The following is an 18,157-nucleotide window of genomic DNA, read 5'->3' on the forward strand; positions in this document are numbered from 1 at the left end:
GCTGTGAATTGTGCAAGACTGTTGAATCTCAGATCTGTACCTCTGAAACAAATAATGCAATATATGTTAAGAAAAAAAAAAAAAGAAGAAGAAGGTAGCAGGAGGGGAAGAATGAAGGGGGGGGAATCGGAGGGGTAGACGAACCATGAGAGACGATGGACTCTGAAAAACAAACTGAGGGTTCTAGAGGGGAGGGGGGTGGGAGCATGGGTTAACCTGGTGATGGGTATTGAGGAGGGCACGTTCTGCATGGAGCACTGGGTGTTATGCACAAAAAATGAATCATGGAACACTACATCTAAAACTGATGATGTAATGTATGGGGATTAACATAAGAATAGAATTTAAAAAAAAAAAGAAAAGAAGAATTTGGGCTTTATCCTGAAGGCATGGGGAAATCATTGGAAGTTAGAGTGTTGTAATGTGATTTTGATTTTAGAAAGGTAATTCTTTTACTGACACTATACTTTCAACAATAGAAATTTGATAATAGCAGTATATAACTACAGAGTCTCCATTAAAGTAACAACAAAAATCCTTTGTCCCTTTTACATGAAATTAAAAGGACTCTTTAATGTAAGGACTAGTGTAACATCATTCTCTTTCCCACAGTACCTGGCCCAGTGTATTATTTATAGTAGATGTTCAACAGAGTCATTGCCTGAAAGCCAAGATAGCAAGTGGTTCACAACAAAAAAATTCTATACCTAAGCCTCTAAAACAGCTGATTTGTTCAGATATGTCTAGAGTTAGAAAGTATTCTTCCATTTTTTCTGGAAACCTAGGTATATAATTCTCTTGCATTCTTATGTTTAGTCAAATTATTTTTATCAATAATTTGAAATAAGTGGCTGTGAGACTTTTGCCTTTAAATCTTTAATGCTGTCAGAGCTAGGTTATGGCTTCTGATTTCTTGTACTGAAAAAATTACTCTTTCCATCTGACCTTTCCTTTTCCTGAAGCTTTCCCTAAATTTCCATGAACTGTAAATCTCATTAGAGTTTTATTCCCTGCTTACTAAAAGTTACAAAAGCTGAAATCAACATTTATGATGATTTAAATGGGTCATCAAACTTTTTCTGTGAAGGGTCAGGTAATATTTTTAGCTTTGAGGGCCATATACTCTCTGTACACCTACTCAACTGTGCTATTGTAGCACAAAAGGAATCATACATAATACGTCATGACTATGCTCCAGTAAAACTTTTATTTTCAGAACCAGGCCACAGGCCAGTTTTGGCCCTAAGACCATAGTTTGTTCACCTATGATTGAAAAGAAGCTTTCTCTTCCTGTCTTATCTACTTTCAGGAAGGAATCCTAACTAGAGAAGTAGCAACCGAATGTAAAAGATTTTACTGGAGACCATTACATCATTTCTGTTACATACACACACACACACACACACACACACACACACACACACACAAAAAATCTCCAGAGCATTTGGCTGGACTTTCCATGTAATGGGGCTGCCATATGGGAGAGGAAATACATTTTTCTCTCTCTGTTATCTTTCTCAGAGTGTATGCTCTCAATGGACATGTTCCTATGTGAGCAGTCTACATGACCACTTAGGAACCTATTGTGGGGTCTCAATTCAAAAGCACGGGTCTTGTCTCTCAAACTTCTGCCTGGCTGCTGATGGATTAAGTCCTAATCCTAGTAGTATTTAAGTATTCTTCTCTACCCATGTATATGAACTTCTCCCATTTATGGCTTTCCTGCAAGCAAAAAAAATCCCAACCACTTGTCACTTAAACAATATTAGATATGTTACCTTCAAGCAAAGAGATTCTTGCTTTCTGTAAGATGCCCTTCTTAAACAGTGCTTTTCAAAATTAAATGTGCATAGGAATCACCTGGAGATCTTATTAAAATTTATGTTCTGCTTTCATCAATCTGGAATGGGGCCCAAGAAATTCTGCATTTCTGACAAGCTTCCAGTTATTTTCAGTCTGCTTGTCATTGAATCACACTTTGGCAAGGTTTTAACTACTACTTCTGTTACTACAGCCCAGTCATTCAAGGTCTTATCATTGGATTAGCAGAATCGAGAATCAGAGCTGGTGTTTTTCAGGTGAGGTGGCATTCAAAGCTCTACTCCTTGATTATGGGACTTCAACCAATTGATATGTTTATTCAGCTTAGTAGTTTCTAACTAGAGGTTACCATTTGAAATGGTCTTACCCATTTAATATTATCTCATACTAGAAAATTCAAAAGCATTATCTCTTTGAGTATTGCTCCCTTTTCTATACTACCCTCTTCTAGAATTCCTAGCAGATGCATATTAGACACTCTGATTATATCCTCTGTGTCTTTTAACTTCTCTATCATATTTTATTTCTCTGTATCTCTCTGTGTTGCAATTTAGGTGATTTTTTCACATTACTTCCACTTCATTAATTCTCTCTTCACCTGTGTCTAAGCTGCTGTTTAATCCATCCATTAATTTTCTAGTATTATTAATCATTTATTTTCTAAAGCTATTTTGGAGTATAATTGATACATAATAAACTGAACCTATAAAAAGTAAACAACCTAAAAGTTTCTGCCATATTTATACTCATTAAACTCTTACTACAATCAAAATAGTGAACCTGTTCATATCCATCACTCTCAAAAGTTTCCTCATATACCTTTGCAGTCACTTCCTCCTGTATCTACCTGCCAACCTTCCAAGTCCCATGCAAGCACTGATCTTTCTGTTACTGTAGATTTGTTTGCGTCTTCTCAAATTTTATAAAAAACTGTATCATACAGAATATATTCTTCAGTGTGGCTTCTTTCACTTAGCCTAATTATTTGAGATTCATTCATGTTGTTGCATGTATCAATAATTCATTCCATTGAATTGGTTAGTAATATTCCACTATATGGATATACAGAAATTTTATTATATTTTTTAGTTCTAATATTTTTTAATATAAGTAGAATTTACATAACATAGTTAATTACTATAATGTGTGTCATTCAGTGTATTCACAATGTTGTGCAATGACCATTCAGCAATACTAACAATGGTACCTTTCAGAATAATTTAACAATTGCATTTTAAAATTTTGCATAAATGCCTTTTTAAGACCAGTTTTTAAACAGCAAAATAGCTTAAATATGCTATATTTTTCTTTCTGATTAGCTCATCTCTCTCACACACACATGCACACACACATGCACACAGAATGCTTGAATATTCACCCATACTAAATAGCAATATTCCAACAGACCTAAATGCTTTATTCATTGTTAGCTATCCTGGATCCTAAAATAGGCTACTAACATGTAGGACAAGTCTTCCCTCCAGTAGCCACTGAGTAATATGATGGCTATTTGTGCTTATAAGATAACTGCCTCCCACTCTCTGAAGTCCTATGAAGAGGAATCATTACATTATGACAGAAGTTCCAATACCTGTCTGCTCTGAACAAGCAGTGGTTCAGTGAAAGCACCTACTGCCACTTTCAGTGGTGTTTGTATTTTTTCACATTTTTTTGTCCATTCACCTATTGACAGACATTTGGATTATTTCCTAGTTTGGGACTATTACAAATAAAGCTGCTATGAACAGTTGTATATAAGTTTTTGTATATGCTCTCATTTGTCTTGGATAACCACCTAGGTGTAGAATGACTAGCTTATATAGTAAGTATATGCTTAATTTTTTAAAAACTGCTAAAAGTGTTTTCCAAAGTGGTCGCACCATTTTATCATGAGTGCATGAGAGAGAGTTCCAGTGCTCTACATCCTTGTTAGCCCTAGGAATGGTTAATCTTTTTAAATTTAAGACATTCTAGTAGACTCTATATAGTAGTGCCTTCTTGTAGTTTTAATTTGCATTTTCCTAGTGATTAATGAGATCAAGCTGCTTTTCATGTGCTTCCTTGCTGTCCATATGTCTTTATTTTTGTCCACTTTTTAAATGGGATTATTTGTTATTTTTGGATTTTGAGTTACCTGTTCTAGATAGAAGTTCTTTATTTGATAAGTAATTTGCAAAGATTTTTCTCCCAGTTTGTATCTTAATTTTCATTATCATTTTCAACTCTCTTTAAGAGAGCAGAAGTTTTTAATTTTGATGAAGTCCAATTTAGATTTTTTTTAAATCTGTCCCGCTTTTAGGTCATATCTGAGAAATATTTGCCTAATTCAAGGTAACTATTTTTTCCTATATTTCTCCTAAAAGTATTATAACTTTAGATTTTATACTAAGGTCTATGATCCATTTGAGTTAAATTTTATATATAGTATGAAGTATGGATTGAAGTTCTTGGGGATGGAGGGAGACATGGATATCTCATAGTTCCACCACTATTTGTTGCAAAGACTATCCTTTCCATTGAACTGCCTTTACATCTTTGTCAAGAATCAGTTGATTATATATGCATAGATCTCTATCTGGACTCCATTCTAATCCATGACTCTTTAATCCATGAAAATGGATGTATTTCTCCATTTATTTAGGTCTAATTTCTCTCAGCAGTATTTTGTAATTTTCAGTGTACATCTTTTTGTCAAATTTATTCCTAAGTACTTCACATATTTTATGCTATTATAAGTGGTATTTTTAAAAATTGTAAATTCTGTTTGTTGCTAGTATATAGAAATGAGGTTGCGTGTTGTATATCAATTTTATATCTTGCAATCTTACCAAAATCACTTATTAGTTCTAATCGCTTTTTGGTAGAATCCATATAATTTTCCATATCTCTAATCATTTTATTTGTGATAAAGAGAGTTGTACATCTTCCTTTTCATTCTAGATGTCGTTTATTTCCTTTTCTTGCCTTAGACTTGAGAATCAATCAGTGTGATTCACCATATGATTATCTCAGTGGATGTAGAAAAAACATTAGGCTAAAGCTAATCCATTACTGATAGAAACTTTCTGTAAAATAGGAAAAGAGTAGAACCTGATAAAGAACATCTATTAAAAAAAAAAAAAGAACCTACAAGCTAATACTTACTGGTGAAAGACTGAATGTTTTTTTACTAAAATCAGGAAAAAGGCAGGAATGTCTGTTCATATCACTTCTATTCACCATTGAATTAGAGATCTAGCCAGTCTAATAAGCAATAACTCTCCATTCTGCTCCCTTCAGTTCCTAGTAATCTCTGATTTACTTTCTGTTTCTATGAATCTACCTACTCTAAGTAACTTATGTTAAGTGGAAACATACAATATTTGTCCTTTTCTGTCTGACTTCTTTTAGTATAATGCCTTTAATGTTTATCCATGTTATAGTATGTATCAGGACTTCCTTCCTTTTATGGCTGAATAATATTCCATTGTATCTGTATACCACATTTTGTGTATCCATTCATCTGTTTATAACACTTAGGTGGCTAGTGTGAATAGTGCTGCTATGAACATGTACTTATTGGCCACTTATATATCTTCTATTGAGAAATGTCTTTTCAAGTCCTTTGCCCATTTTTTGATTGGATTGTTCATTTTTGTTGTTGTTAACTTATAGGGGTCCTGGATATTAAACTCTTATCAGATAATATGATTCACAAATATTTTCTTCCACTCTGTGAATTGCCTTTTCACTCTCTTGGTAGTGTCTTTCGATGCACAGAAGTTTTTAATTTTGATGATACCTAACTTATTTATTTCTTTTTATTGCCTATGCTTTCATTGTCATACTAAAGAAATCATTGCCTAATCCAAGGTCATGAAGATTTTTCACCTATATTTTCTTATAAAATGTTTATAGTTTTAACTCTTAATTTTAGGTCTTTGATCCATTTTGAGTTGATTTTTTTTTTAAAGATTTTATTTATTTATTTGAGACAGAGAGAATGAGAGAGAGAGAGAGCACATGAGAGGGGGGAGGGTCAGAGGGAGAAGCAGGCTCCCCGCTGAGCAGGGAGCCCGATGCGGGACTCGATCCCAGGACTCCAGGATCATGACCTGAGCCGAAGGCAGTCGCTTAACCAACTGAGCCACCCAGGCGCCCGAGTTGATTTTTTTATGAGGTTTAAAGTGAGGGCCAGGGGCGCCTGGGTGGCTCAGTCATTAAGCGTCTGCCTTCGGCTCAGGTCATGATCCCAGGGTCCTGGGATCGAGCCCCGCGTCGGGCTCCCTGCTCAGCGGGAAGCCTGCTTCTCCCTCTCCCATTCTCCCTGCTTGTATTCCCTCTCTCGCTGTGTCTCTCTCTGTCAAATAAAGAAATAAAATCTTTTAAAAAAATAAATAAATAAAATAAAGTGAGGGCCCAACTTCATTCTTTTGTAGCTTTCCCAGCACCATTCATTGAAAAGACTGTCCTTTCTCCCTTTGAATGGTCTTGACACTCTTGTCAAAAATAAATTTATTGGGGCGCCTGGGTGGCTCAGTCCTTAAGCATCTGCCTTTGGCTCAGGTCATGGTCCCAGGGTCCTGGGATCGAGCCCTGCATTGGACTCCCTGCTCAGCGGGAAGCCTGCTTCTCCCTCTCCCACTCCCCTGCTTGTGTTCCCTCTCTCACTGTGTCTCTCTCTGTCAAATAAATAAATAAAATCTTTAAATAAATAAATAAATTTATCATGTATGTGAGTTTATTTCTGGGCTCTCTATTCCATTGGTCTAAATATCTGTCCTTCTGCCAGTACTATAATGGTTTTTATTATTATTATTATTATTTGAAGTATAATTAACATGCATTGTTATATTAGTTTCAGGTATACAGTATAATAATTTAATAATTCTGTACATTACTCAGTGTTCATCATGGTAAGTGTATTCTTAATCCCCTTTATCTGTTTCACCCATCTTACCTACCTACCTCCCCATTAGCAGTTTGTTCTCTGTACTTAAGTCTGTTTTTTTGTCTCTTGTTTGTTTTGTTTTTTTAGATTCCACATGTGAGTGAAATCCTATGGTATTTGTCTTTTCTTTGTTTAACTTATTTCATTTAGCAATATATCATCTAGGTCCTCCATATTGTTGCAGATGGCAAGATCTCATTCTTTTGCATGACTGAGTAATATTGCATTATAGTTAAGAATGGATAAATTACTACAGTGTTTTTACTACTGTAGCTTTATAGAAAGTTTGGGAATAAGGAAATATGAGTTCTCCAACTTTGTTATTTTTCAAGATTGTTTTGGCTATTTGGGGTCCTTTGAGTTTCCATATGAATTTTAGAATGGGTTCTTCTGTTTCTTTAAAAAATGCCACTGAGGGGGCGCCTGAATGGCTCAGTTGTTAAACATCTGCCTTTGGCTCAGGTCATGAGCCCCGCATCTGGCTCCCTGCTCAGTGGGAAGCCTACTTCTCCCTCTCCCACTCCCCCTTCTTGTGTTCCTTCTCTCGCTTTCTCTCTCTGTCAAATAAATAAGTATAATCTTTAAAAATAAAATAAAATGATAAATAAAAAATGCCATTGGTATACACTCAATTGTTTCTTAAGAAATTTAAATAGTAAGAAAAAAATGTCTCTTAATTTACCCACAAAGCTCCCATTTCTAGTCCTCCTCTGTGTAGATCCAGATTTCCATCTGGTTGGTATGATTTTCTTTCTACCTGAAGGACTTCCTTTAACTTTTACTGTAGTACACATGCTGGTGACTAATTCTTTACGCTTTGTATATCTGAAAAAGTCTTTTTATTTCATCTTCAATTGAAAGGTATTTTTACTGAATATAGAATTCTTAGTTGACACATTGTTTTCTTTCAGTGCTTTAAAGATGTTGCTCCATTGTCTTATCACTTGCACGGTTTCTGAGAAGTCTGCTTTCATTCTTAATTTATTCCCCTATACATATCATGTCTTCTCTGGTTTCAAGATTTTTCTTTTTCTTTTTAATTTTATGCAATTTGGTTATGCTGTTCCTGGATGTAGCTTTCTTCATGTTTCTTTCACCTGGTGTTCATTTAGATTCTTAGATCTGTGGCTTTTTAGTTTTTATCAAATTCAGAATACTTTTGGCCGTCATTTCTTAAAATAAGGTTTCTCTCCCTCCTCCCCCCCCACCGTATTCCCAGACTCCAATTATACTAATACTATACTGCCAAAAGTTATCCCATAGATAACTTTCCAGTTCCCTACCTTGCTTAGGTCCAAAATAAAATCTTCTGGTTTCAATTGGTCCTCTAGGTTACCAAAATGGGTAATCTACCTTGTCAGATTCTATATTACCTCCTCATTTGCAGCACTAATTTTTCAGTTTCCTCTTTATTTCTGGTACCCAGGTATTTCTCTTTCTTTGCTTCTTACCTTCTTGCATGCTAAGTAATACTTTTTAAATATCTTTGTTATATTTTATCTAACTCTAAGTATTTATATTGAGAGAATTTCAAGTTATCTTGGTCCATACCTTTTCGGGGATACATATCAGGGCCATTTCCCTGCTTACCAGGTTTTACTTATCAGGGCAAAGAGCAAGGTGTACATTCTGACCTGGGCATTCAAGAAGAACAGATAAATAACAAATACCATATGTGTATATATGTATGTGCATACTTGTATATGTATTTGGTAAGTATTTGAGACAAGCCTAACCACTATAGGCTGCTTCAGTTTGATAATTTAGAATTTTGCATTAGTCTTTTGGGTATTAACTGATGATTACTAATTTTAAACACTACCAAGGAGTAACAAGTTACACCTAAATTCCATTTCTGTTTAAGCTGCTCATTTAGGAACCATTTGACAGCTCAGAATGTTTTCATTAATTTTAATGGGTTGTAGAAAAATATGACTCAATGGCTACTGTCTCAGAGAACTATACCGAGCCACCTACTATGTCACAGTGGGAAAAAAACATAGGCTTTGGGGTGAGAAAGACTAGGTTTGAATTCTAATTTTTGCACTTCTTAACAAGTCATTATAATACTCAGGATAAGAAATACATGTAGATAAACATTACTAGTTTGAATACTTAGAAGCTCCAGAACTTCCATTCATTCATCAAACAGATACGTATTTAATGCTTGCCATATATAAGATGGTACCCTAGATGCCATAGGGAATAGAAGGACATATCAAATGGAGTCTTTTCCCTCTCGGAGCTTACAGCTCAGGTAGGGAACAGTGAGACAAATATATAAATGAGTGTAGCACAAAGCAGTATGAGAGCAGTGACAGGTATGCTATAAATGAAAGGCTCTAGTGGAGGCTATCACTTCATTCTGAGCAATCCAGCTTCACATTTTGGTGTGATAAAGAGTATTTTGATGCCAAATAGCCCAAGCCATAGCCCAAGCAGCACCTGAGACCTATTTCTGAACTTGATTATCCAGCTGTTCTACTTCCACACAACATACATGTATTTCTAGTCACTTTGTCTAATCTGTCCACTCAGATTTAGCAAGGGGAAACTCCACAAGGACTGTATTTGTACGACACCGGAGAAGTTCCAAGAGGCACATCTATAGAATATGAGAACAAGTTTGTACATGAAATGTTAACCACAACACCTGGAATTTTCTTTTTAAAAATCTAATTGTATAGAATAATATGGGGGAGATGCCTGAGCAGTGTTCTCTAAATCCCCAGATTGGAGATGACAGTGAACAGGACAATTAGAGAAACAAGTATAAAATCTACAAGACAGAAAAGAAGAAATGGTAGCCATTCACAAGCAACTACCAAACACATAAAAAGCTCTGACCATGATAAGTTTAGAAAAATTCATCCTGAGCCACATGCCTGAGCTAGCCCTTCTATTTGCGATAGTCAGGGAGAGCTGTGAGCAAAGGAAAGAGCATTGGATTGCAGCTGGGAGGGGAGAGGAAGCTGTCAGGAGATCTGGATTCAAGTCTAAGCTCTGCCACCTAATGGGTAGTCTTGTATAAATCCTTTATCCTCATATGATTTCAGTTTCTTCATCTATATAGTAGCTCTTTTGTACATGTTGGTCTCTTATATTTCTAAAAGTGTATGAAAAGCTGGTAGATTTTTTTTTTAAGATTTTATTTATTTATTTGACAGAGAGAGACACAGCGAGAGAGGGAACACAAGCAGGAGGAGTGGGAGAGGGAGAAGCAGGCCTCCCGCTGAGCAGGGAGCCCAATGTGGGACTCGATCCCAGGACCCTGGGATCATGACCTGAGCCGAAGGCAGACGCTTAACGACTGAGCCACCCAGGTGCCCCAAGCTGGTAGATTTTTAATGACAGAGATGACGGAGCAGGAACTATTCCAGGTGGAAAGAGAGTGACAATATTTAAGGAACAAAAGGAAAATAATAAAAAACTTGAACACTGAAATCTTCACAGTAAGTCAGTAGGCTCCATAAAATAATGATGAAGGTGATCCAAGGATGACTATCTGTGTCTTCCCTTAGTAAACTATGGCCTGTCTCTGTATCCTCAGTGCTAGTGTGATGCCTAATATAAAAGGAGAGGGGTGGGGGGAAGGAAGGAAGGAAGCAAGTTAGCCTGTTCAGGAAGTCCTCTCACAACAGGTGCCACATTTTGTGGCAGAGGTCCCTGTATTTAATGGCCTTTCATATCTGCAACAGTCCGTTTTAAAACAGAGCTGTTTACTTAGAATGCTTTTATTATCAACTATATTTGTGTTCAAAGGGCTTCCAGCTGTGGTAGCTTTTAGAAGGTCCCTTTGTTGTGTGTACATAGTGTCATAACATGTCATTTCTGCCCAGCCAGTTGATTTCATTGACTCAGATGGGGCTGCTTTGTGGATGAGCTGTCTTCTTCCTTCTTAATTTTTACTGCAGACAATAAATATTTTATGCATGGAAAGACAATTTATTTATTCAACAAATGCTTATTAAACACCTCCCCAAAACTAGGCAATGTGTGAAACACTTGGAATATAGAGGTGTATAATATAGGCAAGGTCCCTGCCTTTACGATGCTTACAGTGTCATGGGGGAATCTCACATTAAGTAAATGATTATATGATAATTAATTAATTGCAATTGTGATAAATGTTTTAAAGGGAAAGTACAGAATGTTACAAGAGAAACTTTAACTAATTTGGAGGGCCAGGGTCAAGAAAGTGATGTAAAATTAAAATTTTAGACATCCTAAGTGTTTCTCCATTTGAAATATAGAAAGATAATATTCCCATAGGTTATACTGATTGTATTAGGGATTTCTGAATTTGGAAAGATAGACTTGTCCACAGAGGCATAAAATCCTTAGAAATCCAGTCCTTTAATTTAATAAATGACTGAAAAGGGACACGTTATTTATCCTAGAACACACAGCTTGCTACTGGCAGGGATTGGACTTAAACATAGATCTGCTAATCGCACCCCCCCCATTACCTCTCCTCAGTGACTTAAAAAAATAAAGACATTATATATCAAATATAGATCAACCATGGCCAAATTAACTATTAAGTGGCCATGGTGTACAAACTTGGATATTGAGTGGGAGAAGGAATTCAAAGTAATGAATTAAGCAAATGCTAATATAAATAGAAATGCACAAAATATATCTTATCAGGCTGATTGTATCTGGTCACAGTAAAACCTAATGTATATACCAAAGTGGGAAATATCCAGCTGGAATTAGTGAAAATATATTTAAAGGTATATGCTTCTATTTCTCTAAAATATAAATACTAATGGCTTAGTACATGTCTCCAAATAGATGTTTTTAAAACCTATTTTTATTCATGTGTAATATTATATGACATGTAAATTATCCTTGAATGCTTTGCAGCCTGAGTGGTCTCTCAGGTAGTTAAATATTATTCCTGAAACTGTGTTCCACCATATAATTCACATAGCATACCCTTTCATCATAGATAATACAGCAATTAGCTTTAGGCCAGCAACTTATAATTCTTCCAGATTTTTTATTTAAAAGATTGGGAATCAGTGAAATGTTACTATTTATATCAGAGATTTTGGGATTAGTTGAATCATTGAAACTAAAAGGAGATTGAGACTTCAGAGAGAAGGCCAGTCTTGAATAGGTATCAGTGAGAGCACCTAAGTATATACTGACTTGGGGAGCCAAAAACTTAGAAAGTACTAAGTTAAACCATATGAAATTTCCATTTTTAGAGGTCAAAAACAGTCAAATATTGGTGACTTTATATGATTCGCTCAGCTATTACACAAAATGGCCCAAAAGGGAACCTATATTCTAATGTCAACAGGTGTGGCTATTTATTAAATTTAAGTACATGTACATTGGCTATACTTCAAAATTTAACAAATGAGAAATTACGGTAGTTGAATGAACTTTTAATTTCATATGAAGTAACGATTTAAATGTAGGTAGATGACACAATCACTTCAGAAGCTAAAAATGTTTTAAAAGATCTCCAACTTGGATAACTGCTAAGTCATCCACACTTCATGAGTGTGAGCGTTGTGGGGAATACTTAGTTCAATAACCAAGCTTCACTGGTGTGATGTGGACTGTAGTTAACCAGGGTATTTTGCTTTCAGCCGCTTCTTATGCTGACCAGAGGCTTACTTTCTAGTCCTTTACTCTCTCCCAGTCCTTAGCCCCAGTGGTGACAGTCTCCAAGTTTATCTTAGAAAAATCAGGAGAAAAGGGGAAGGGAACTAATCATTGTAAAAATGAACTGTCAGGTGCTTTGCAAGACAGTTTATGTATTATTGCATTTAATTCTCACAACAACCCTATAAAACAAATACTATTTCTATTTTACAGTTGAAGAAACTGAGATCCAGAGAGGTTAAATAACTTGCCCAAGGTCACACAGTTTATAAGTGGTAGAGCTAGGCTCCAGACATTCTTATTTCACTATCTGCTGTGCTGCTCTTCTTGCTTGTTTGCTTATTTCTAACCTATATACTTTAGAAGTGCCTTATTTAATTCTAATAAATTCACACAGGAGTAGACAAGGGGATTATCATTGTTTTCTTCTTTTAAAAAAGTAATATAGTAAAACACATTTGAATCTTTTCCTTTCTTCTAAGGATGAACGTGAAGCCAGAGAAAATGTGAAGAGAGAGCAAGATGAGGCCTATCGCCTTTCACTTGAGGCTGACAGAGCAAAGGTAGGTTTGGTCAAAGGACTTCTGAGATAAAGAACTCAATCCTAAATAGTCTTTTATTATTTAATTGCCAGTCCTTTTATCACTTTGATCCCTAAGAATGTTGGGTTTGCAATGGAGTAAGCTAGATTCAATTAACAGAACATAATTCTACCCTTGGTTCTTAAAGAATGGTTCATTTGACAACAAAAAGTTTTTTAAGAATCATGAAATATGAAAACAAAAATGGGCCTAATATTTATTTTCCTTGTCTTTTAATCAGTCTGTGGTAAAAACCTAGCAATGTTTTAAAAGCTCTTCATGTGATTTCTACTGTGCAATCAGGGTTGAGAACACTGAGAACCATTAATTTATTTAATATTTCTTGAGTACCTACTTCTCTACTGGGCATTGAAGGAGAGGGAAATGAATAAGCCACAGTTTCTGCCCTCAAAAGAAGGCTCACAATATGGTGTAGAATAGATTAACTCAAAAACACAGTTAGCTATAATACTTACACAAGGGTCCCAAAAGTCATAAGGGAAGCCCTGAGTTTTTTGAGAGATTAGTGAACAGGAGTTTCAGTGGAAAGTCTGTTCCAGCTTTTCTGGAGAGCTAATAAGTGGGAATCTATTGGAGAGGGTTTCATGAAAGAGGTTGTATATGTGTACTAAGTAGAAAAAAGGGGTAGGAGACAAGAGGTGGTATATGCTAGCCGCAAGGAGCCAGAAAGCATGGGTGCATGATAGAAGCTGATGTGACTAGAGCTTGATATTTGGGTACAGGAGAAGTAGCAGAAAAGACCAGAAAGGAAGACCAGAGAAAGGTCTTCTGATGGATCTTGAATGCCACACTACCCAGAACTACCCAGGTGTTTGAATGGGTACTCAACATGAGCTGAGAGCTATGCTTTGTTGTTGCTTCCATTTCCATTCTTGTTCCAGAAAAAAACATTTCTATTATCACAGTGCTGGGAGTGAGTTCTTTTTTTTTTCTTCTCCTTTTTAAGTAAACCAGTGTTTATTGAGTGCTGGCTTCCTTTCTCTTTCATTGACAGAGGGAAGCTCATGAGAGAGAGATGGCAGAACAGTTTCGTTTGGAGCAGATTCGCAAAGAACAAGAAGAGGAACGTGAGGTAGGCATAATTTCAAGTAACATTATTCAAAAGCTAGGTTTATTTCCACTGCAGTTGATAACTGAGGCTGTTAATATTTCTTAAGACTTCTTTCCACCTTTTCCAGACTCGTTTTAGTATGGAAAACCTAACCTTTCCTTAAAAGAATCATTCCTGCTCTCTTGTGTGGAACTCTTAGAAAGCTTGACCTTGTACTAGATTCATGGTTTTCTGTTGTTTTCAATTGCTTTTCCCTTTTCTTGCATGACCAGTGCTCGCATCCCTCTTGGATATTGTTTCATCCCAAGAATACAGAGACTGTATTTTCTGCCCTTTCCCAGTCTTCATTTTCCCCACCAAAAAACACTGTGAGTTACTTCTGTGACATCTTGCACTGGGCCCCTATGTATGGGAAATCCATTTAACATGGTTTATTTTTACCCCCAAGTTCATGTCATGTTCATAATAATAGAATTTTTCATTCACTCATCTTGCAAATATTTTTTTGAATACTTAGTACATCCCAAAATCTGTTAGGGGGTAGGGATACAGATGTGGGTCATCCCCACCAGGAGTTCATAGTCTTCTAAAAATAGAATTACAAAACTATGTGTAAAAGTTGTAACAGAGATTTGCCTAAAGTGCAGTGGGAACAAAGAGAAGGGGTGTCACAAAAACAGATTTTTAGAACTTTTTCGAGACATGGGATTAATAGCAAGATTTACTTATAAAAAGAGAAAGCCATCTAACAAGTGATGGAAAGGCCCGAAGGGCCCTAATTTGAGCTGAGGAAAACTCTATTAGTCATCATTCCCGGTCAGAGGATGTTACCTAGCACTTATTCGATATATGTTTTTTGAAGAAGAACTATGCTAAACACTGAAAGAGAAACAGAAGATAATAAAACAGTTTCTGCCTGCAAGAAGAGATTGCATCTTGTAGGGAAGATACAGCATGTCTACAAGTAACAGCAAATCAAGGAAATACTGTGCCAAATAACATAGAAGTAAGAGCAAAATACTTAGAGAGTTCATTGGCAAAGTAAAAATCTGTTAAGCTTTGAGAAACAGACCACACTATAGAAGTAGTGATATTTGAGTCAGGTCTTGAAAGATGTATAATATTTCATGGTTTGGAAATCAAAGTTTATTCATCTTCATACACATTATTAAGTGCCTATCACATATGTACAAGATACTGTGCCTGACAAACCCTGGTCTCTGTACACTGAGGACTCTTAGTAATGGAAGGTAGAAAATATTTTATTGAACATCTTCTGTGTATCAAGTACTTTTCTAGCTGCTTTACATATGCTTACTCATTGACCATTAAAACAAGCTACAAGGTTAGAGACTTCTTTACAAGTGAGAAAACTGAAGCTCATTGAAAAGTCACACATAGAAATGGAAAAACAGCTGAGATTCTCACCTAGGTCTTTATTGGTCTAAAGTCCATGCTCTTTCACTTACTCCATTCCAGTACAAGGTCATATATCATTCTGTGTGTCTATAGGAATCATGTTTGCAGAGTTTTACAAAAGTTAAGAGACAGATTTGTCATTATGCTTTTAGGCTATTTCAAGAAATATAGTTTAAAAATTTAGGACTCTCGTTCTTTCCTGTTCTTTCACAATGCACATGCTGTCTCTCAATAGTGTATCTTCAACCATATACTTGATAAATGTCAAGTGTACTCAATTAACTGCATGTCCTGGATCTAGAGCTTGATGGTACATGTACTTTCTTCTGATGGTTTACCTTTTTTACCCTGGGCTAAAATTTTTTCTCTTTCCCAATACAGATAAAGCCTGTTCTCTCATAGAAGACCCCATAAATATCCTTTAGCATACCTCAACATATATGTTCCCGCTGTAAACATGTGAGAGGGTGGGGCACAGAGGGAGGGAGAACAAGTCGTATTTTGCAACTAGTCGTTATTATACTTAAAGTCCAAAAAAACCAAGTTCAGCTAGTGCTCCAGAGAGTCACAAATAAAGACTCTTATAAATCCCACCATTAAGAAACTATTTATCTTCTGTGTATCTTGATTTAATTAAGTCTTATCCAAACTTATTTGACCCTTTTCTTTGTGGAGCACCAATTAACATATTTCAGCACGCTCATGTACAACAAACAGTTCTTTGGGAAAGCTGGTATTGTGCAACCTCTGAAGAAACTGAGACTCAGGAAGATTATACAGTTTGCCTATGGTCACCAAACTGGTTGGATACATAATCTGGACTAGAAGCCTGGTCACCTGACTTTTCACAGTAATATTGCCTCTCCTTCTAACCAGAAATCCTAACCCATATAATTGTATTGAAAAACAAGAATGGTTTTATTATCTTAATTATCTCTAGTATTTCAAAATCCTTTGGAAAGATGGAAGTATTGTGTAGTCAGATCACCTTGGTTACAGGGAAATTCCTTAGTGGTTGGTCTCGCTTTGTTGTAGTGAAATCAGTAAATTAAAGTCCTAGAAGAAAACAAAATCTTCATGATCTTGAGTTAAGCCACGATTTCTTAGATCTGACACCAAAAGTATAATCCATAAAATAACAAGTGTCTAAATTAGACTAAATCAAAATTAAGAACTTCTACTGTTCAAACGACACTGTTAAGAAATTCAAAAGACTGGGGAGCCTGGGTGGCTCAGACGGTTAAGCATCTGCCTTCGGCTCAGGTCATGATCCCAGGGTCCTGGGATTGAGCCCCACATTGGGCTCCCTGCTGAGCGGGGAGCCTGCTTCTCCCTCTCCCTCTGTCTGCTGCTTACCCTGCTTGTACACTCACTCTCTCTGTCAAAAATAAATAAAATCTTTAAAATAAAAAAAAAATTGAAAAGACAAGCCACAGACTGAGAAAATCATATATCTATTGTCCAGAATACATAATGAACTGTTAACATTCAATAATAAAACAAATAACCCAAATTTTTTAATGGGCAAAATATTTAAACAGACACTTCATCAAAGAAGATCTACACAAGGGCAAATAAGCACGTGAAAAGATGCTTAACATTATTAGTCATTAGGGAAATGCAAATTAAAACCATAATAGGTACACACCAATTAGATGGCTTTTTGAAAGAAAAAACTACTGGCAAAGATGAAGAACAACTGGAACTCTTATATATTAATGATGACAGTCATTAATGATAGCACATCCATTTTGGAAAATAATTTGGCACTTTGTTTTAAAGTTAAATATATACATACCATATGACCAAGCAGTCAGGCTCCTGGGTATTTACACAGATGAAATGAAAGTTAACAGTAAAATTTAGGTTCACACAAAAATCTGTGCATAAACGTTTATAGTCACTTTATTTGTAGTCACCAAAAACTGGAAACAACTCAAGTGTCCCCCAACTGGAGAAGGAGTAATCAAACTGGTATATCTATCTATACAATGGAATACCACTTAGCAATAAGTAAGAATGAACTACTGATACAGTCAATAATATGGATGAATTTCAAATGCATTACACTAAAAGAAGGAAGCCATTTATATGACATTTATATAACATTCTAGAAAAGGTAGAACTGGGGACAGAAAACAGATTGAAGTTGCCAGGGGCTAGGAATGAGGGAATTGCGGCGGGGGGGTGGGGTGGGGGGGTGACAGAACTGTTCTTTACCTTGATTGATGATGATATGCATTTATCAAAACTCACAGAACTATACATTTAGAGGGATGGGTTTTACTTTATTTATATTATACCTCAATTTTAAAATGGGAAAAAAATCATTCTCTGGGCTACTCAAAGCCATGTATGATTTACTCACCCCTCTCCTTTGATTCCTTCTCTAACCACCTCCATCCCCCTCTTCTGATCTTTCTGCTCCAGCCACATTATCCTCAGTCAAGCCAGACACCAGGGCTTGGCAGTTACTGTGACTTCTGCCCGTAATACTTCTCTCTGATCTGAATGTCCATGTGACTCCCTCTCTCTTTTAGGTGTTTGCTCGCTGGCCTACAGTTTTTTGCTTATTGAGGTTTACAGAGTTGTTGGTTTGTTTTATGTGTGTCTGTGGGTTTTTTTTTTAAGATTTATTTATTTTAGAGAGAGAGAGAGGGAGAGTGTGTGCTCCTGGAGGAAGGAGCAGAGGGAGAGAATCTCCAGCAAACT

General features: G+C 36.1%; 1 protein-coding gene across 2 annotated transcripts in view; it reads left to right on the forward strand.

Annotated features, from left to right (window-relative positions):
- Positions 1-18,157, forward strand: part of FAF1 (Fas associated factor 1) — a 500,737-nt gene that overhangs the window by 436,330 nt on the left and 46,250 nt on the right. For both annotated transcript variants that reach the window (XM_035018596.1, XM_035018597.1), the window contains exons 16-17: positions 12,856-12,936; positions 13,970-14,047. In XM_035018596.1, coding sequence (XP_034874487.1) covers positions 12,856-12,936; positions 13,970-14,047 — 159 coding nt within the window. The remainder of the gene's footprint in view (positions 1-12,855; positions 12,937-13,969; positions 14,048-18,157) is intronic.

The sequence above is a fragment of the Mirounga leonina genome, unplaced genomic scaffold (genome assembly GCF_011800145.1).
Source record: "Mirounga leonina isolate KUSES-001 unplaced genomic scaffold, KU_Mleo_1.0 Mir_173, whole genome shotgun sequence".
Taxonomy (NCBI): Eukaryota; Metazoa; Chordata; class Mammalia; order Carnivora; family Phocidae; genus Mirounga; species Mirounga leonina.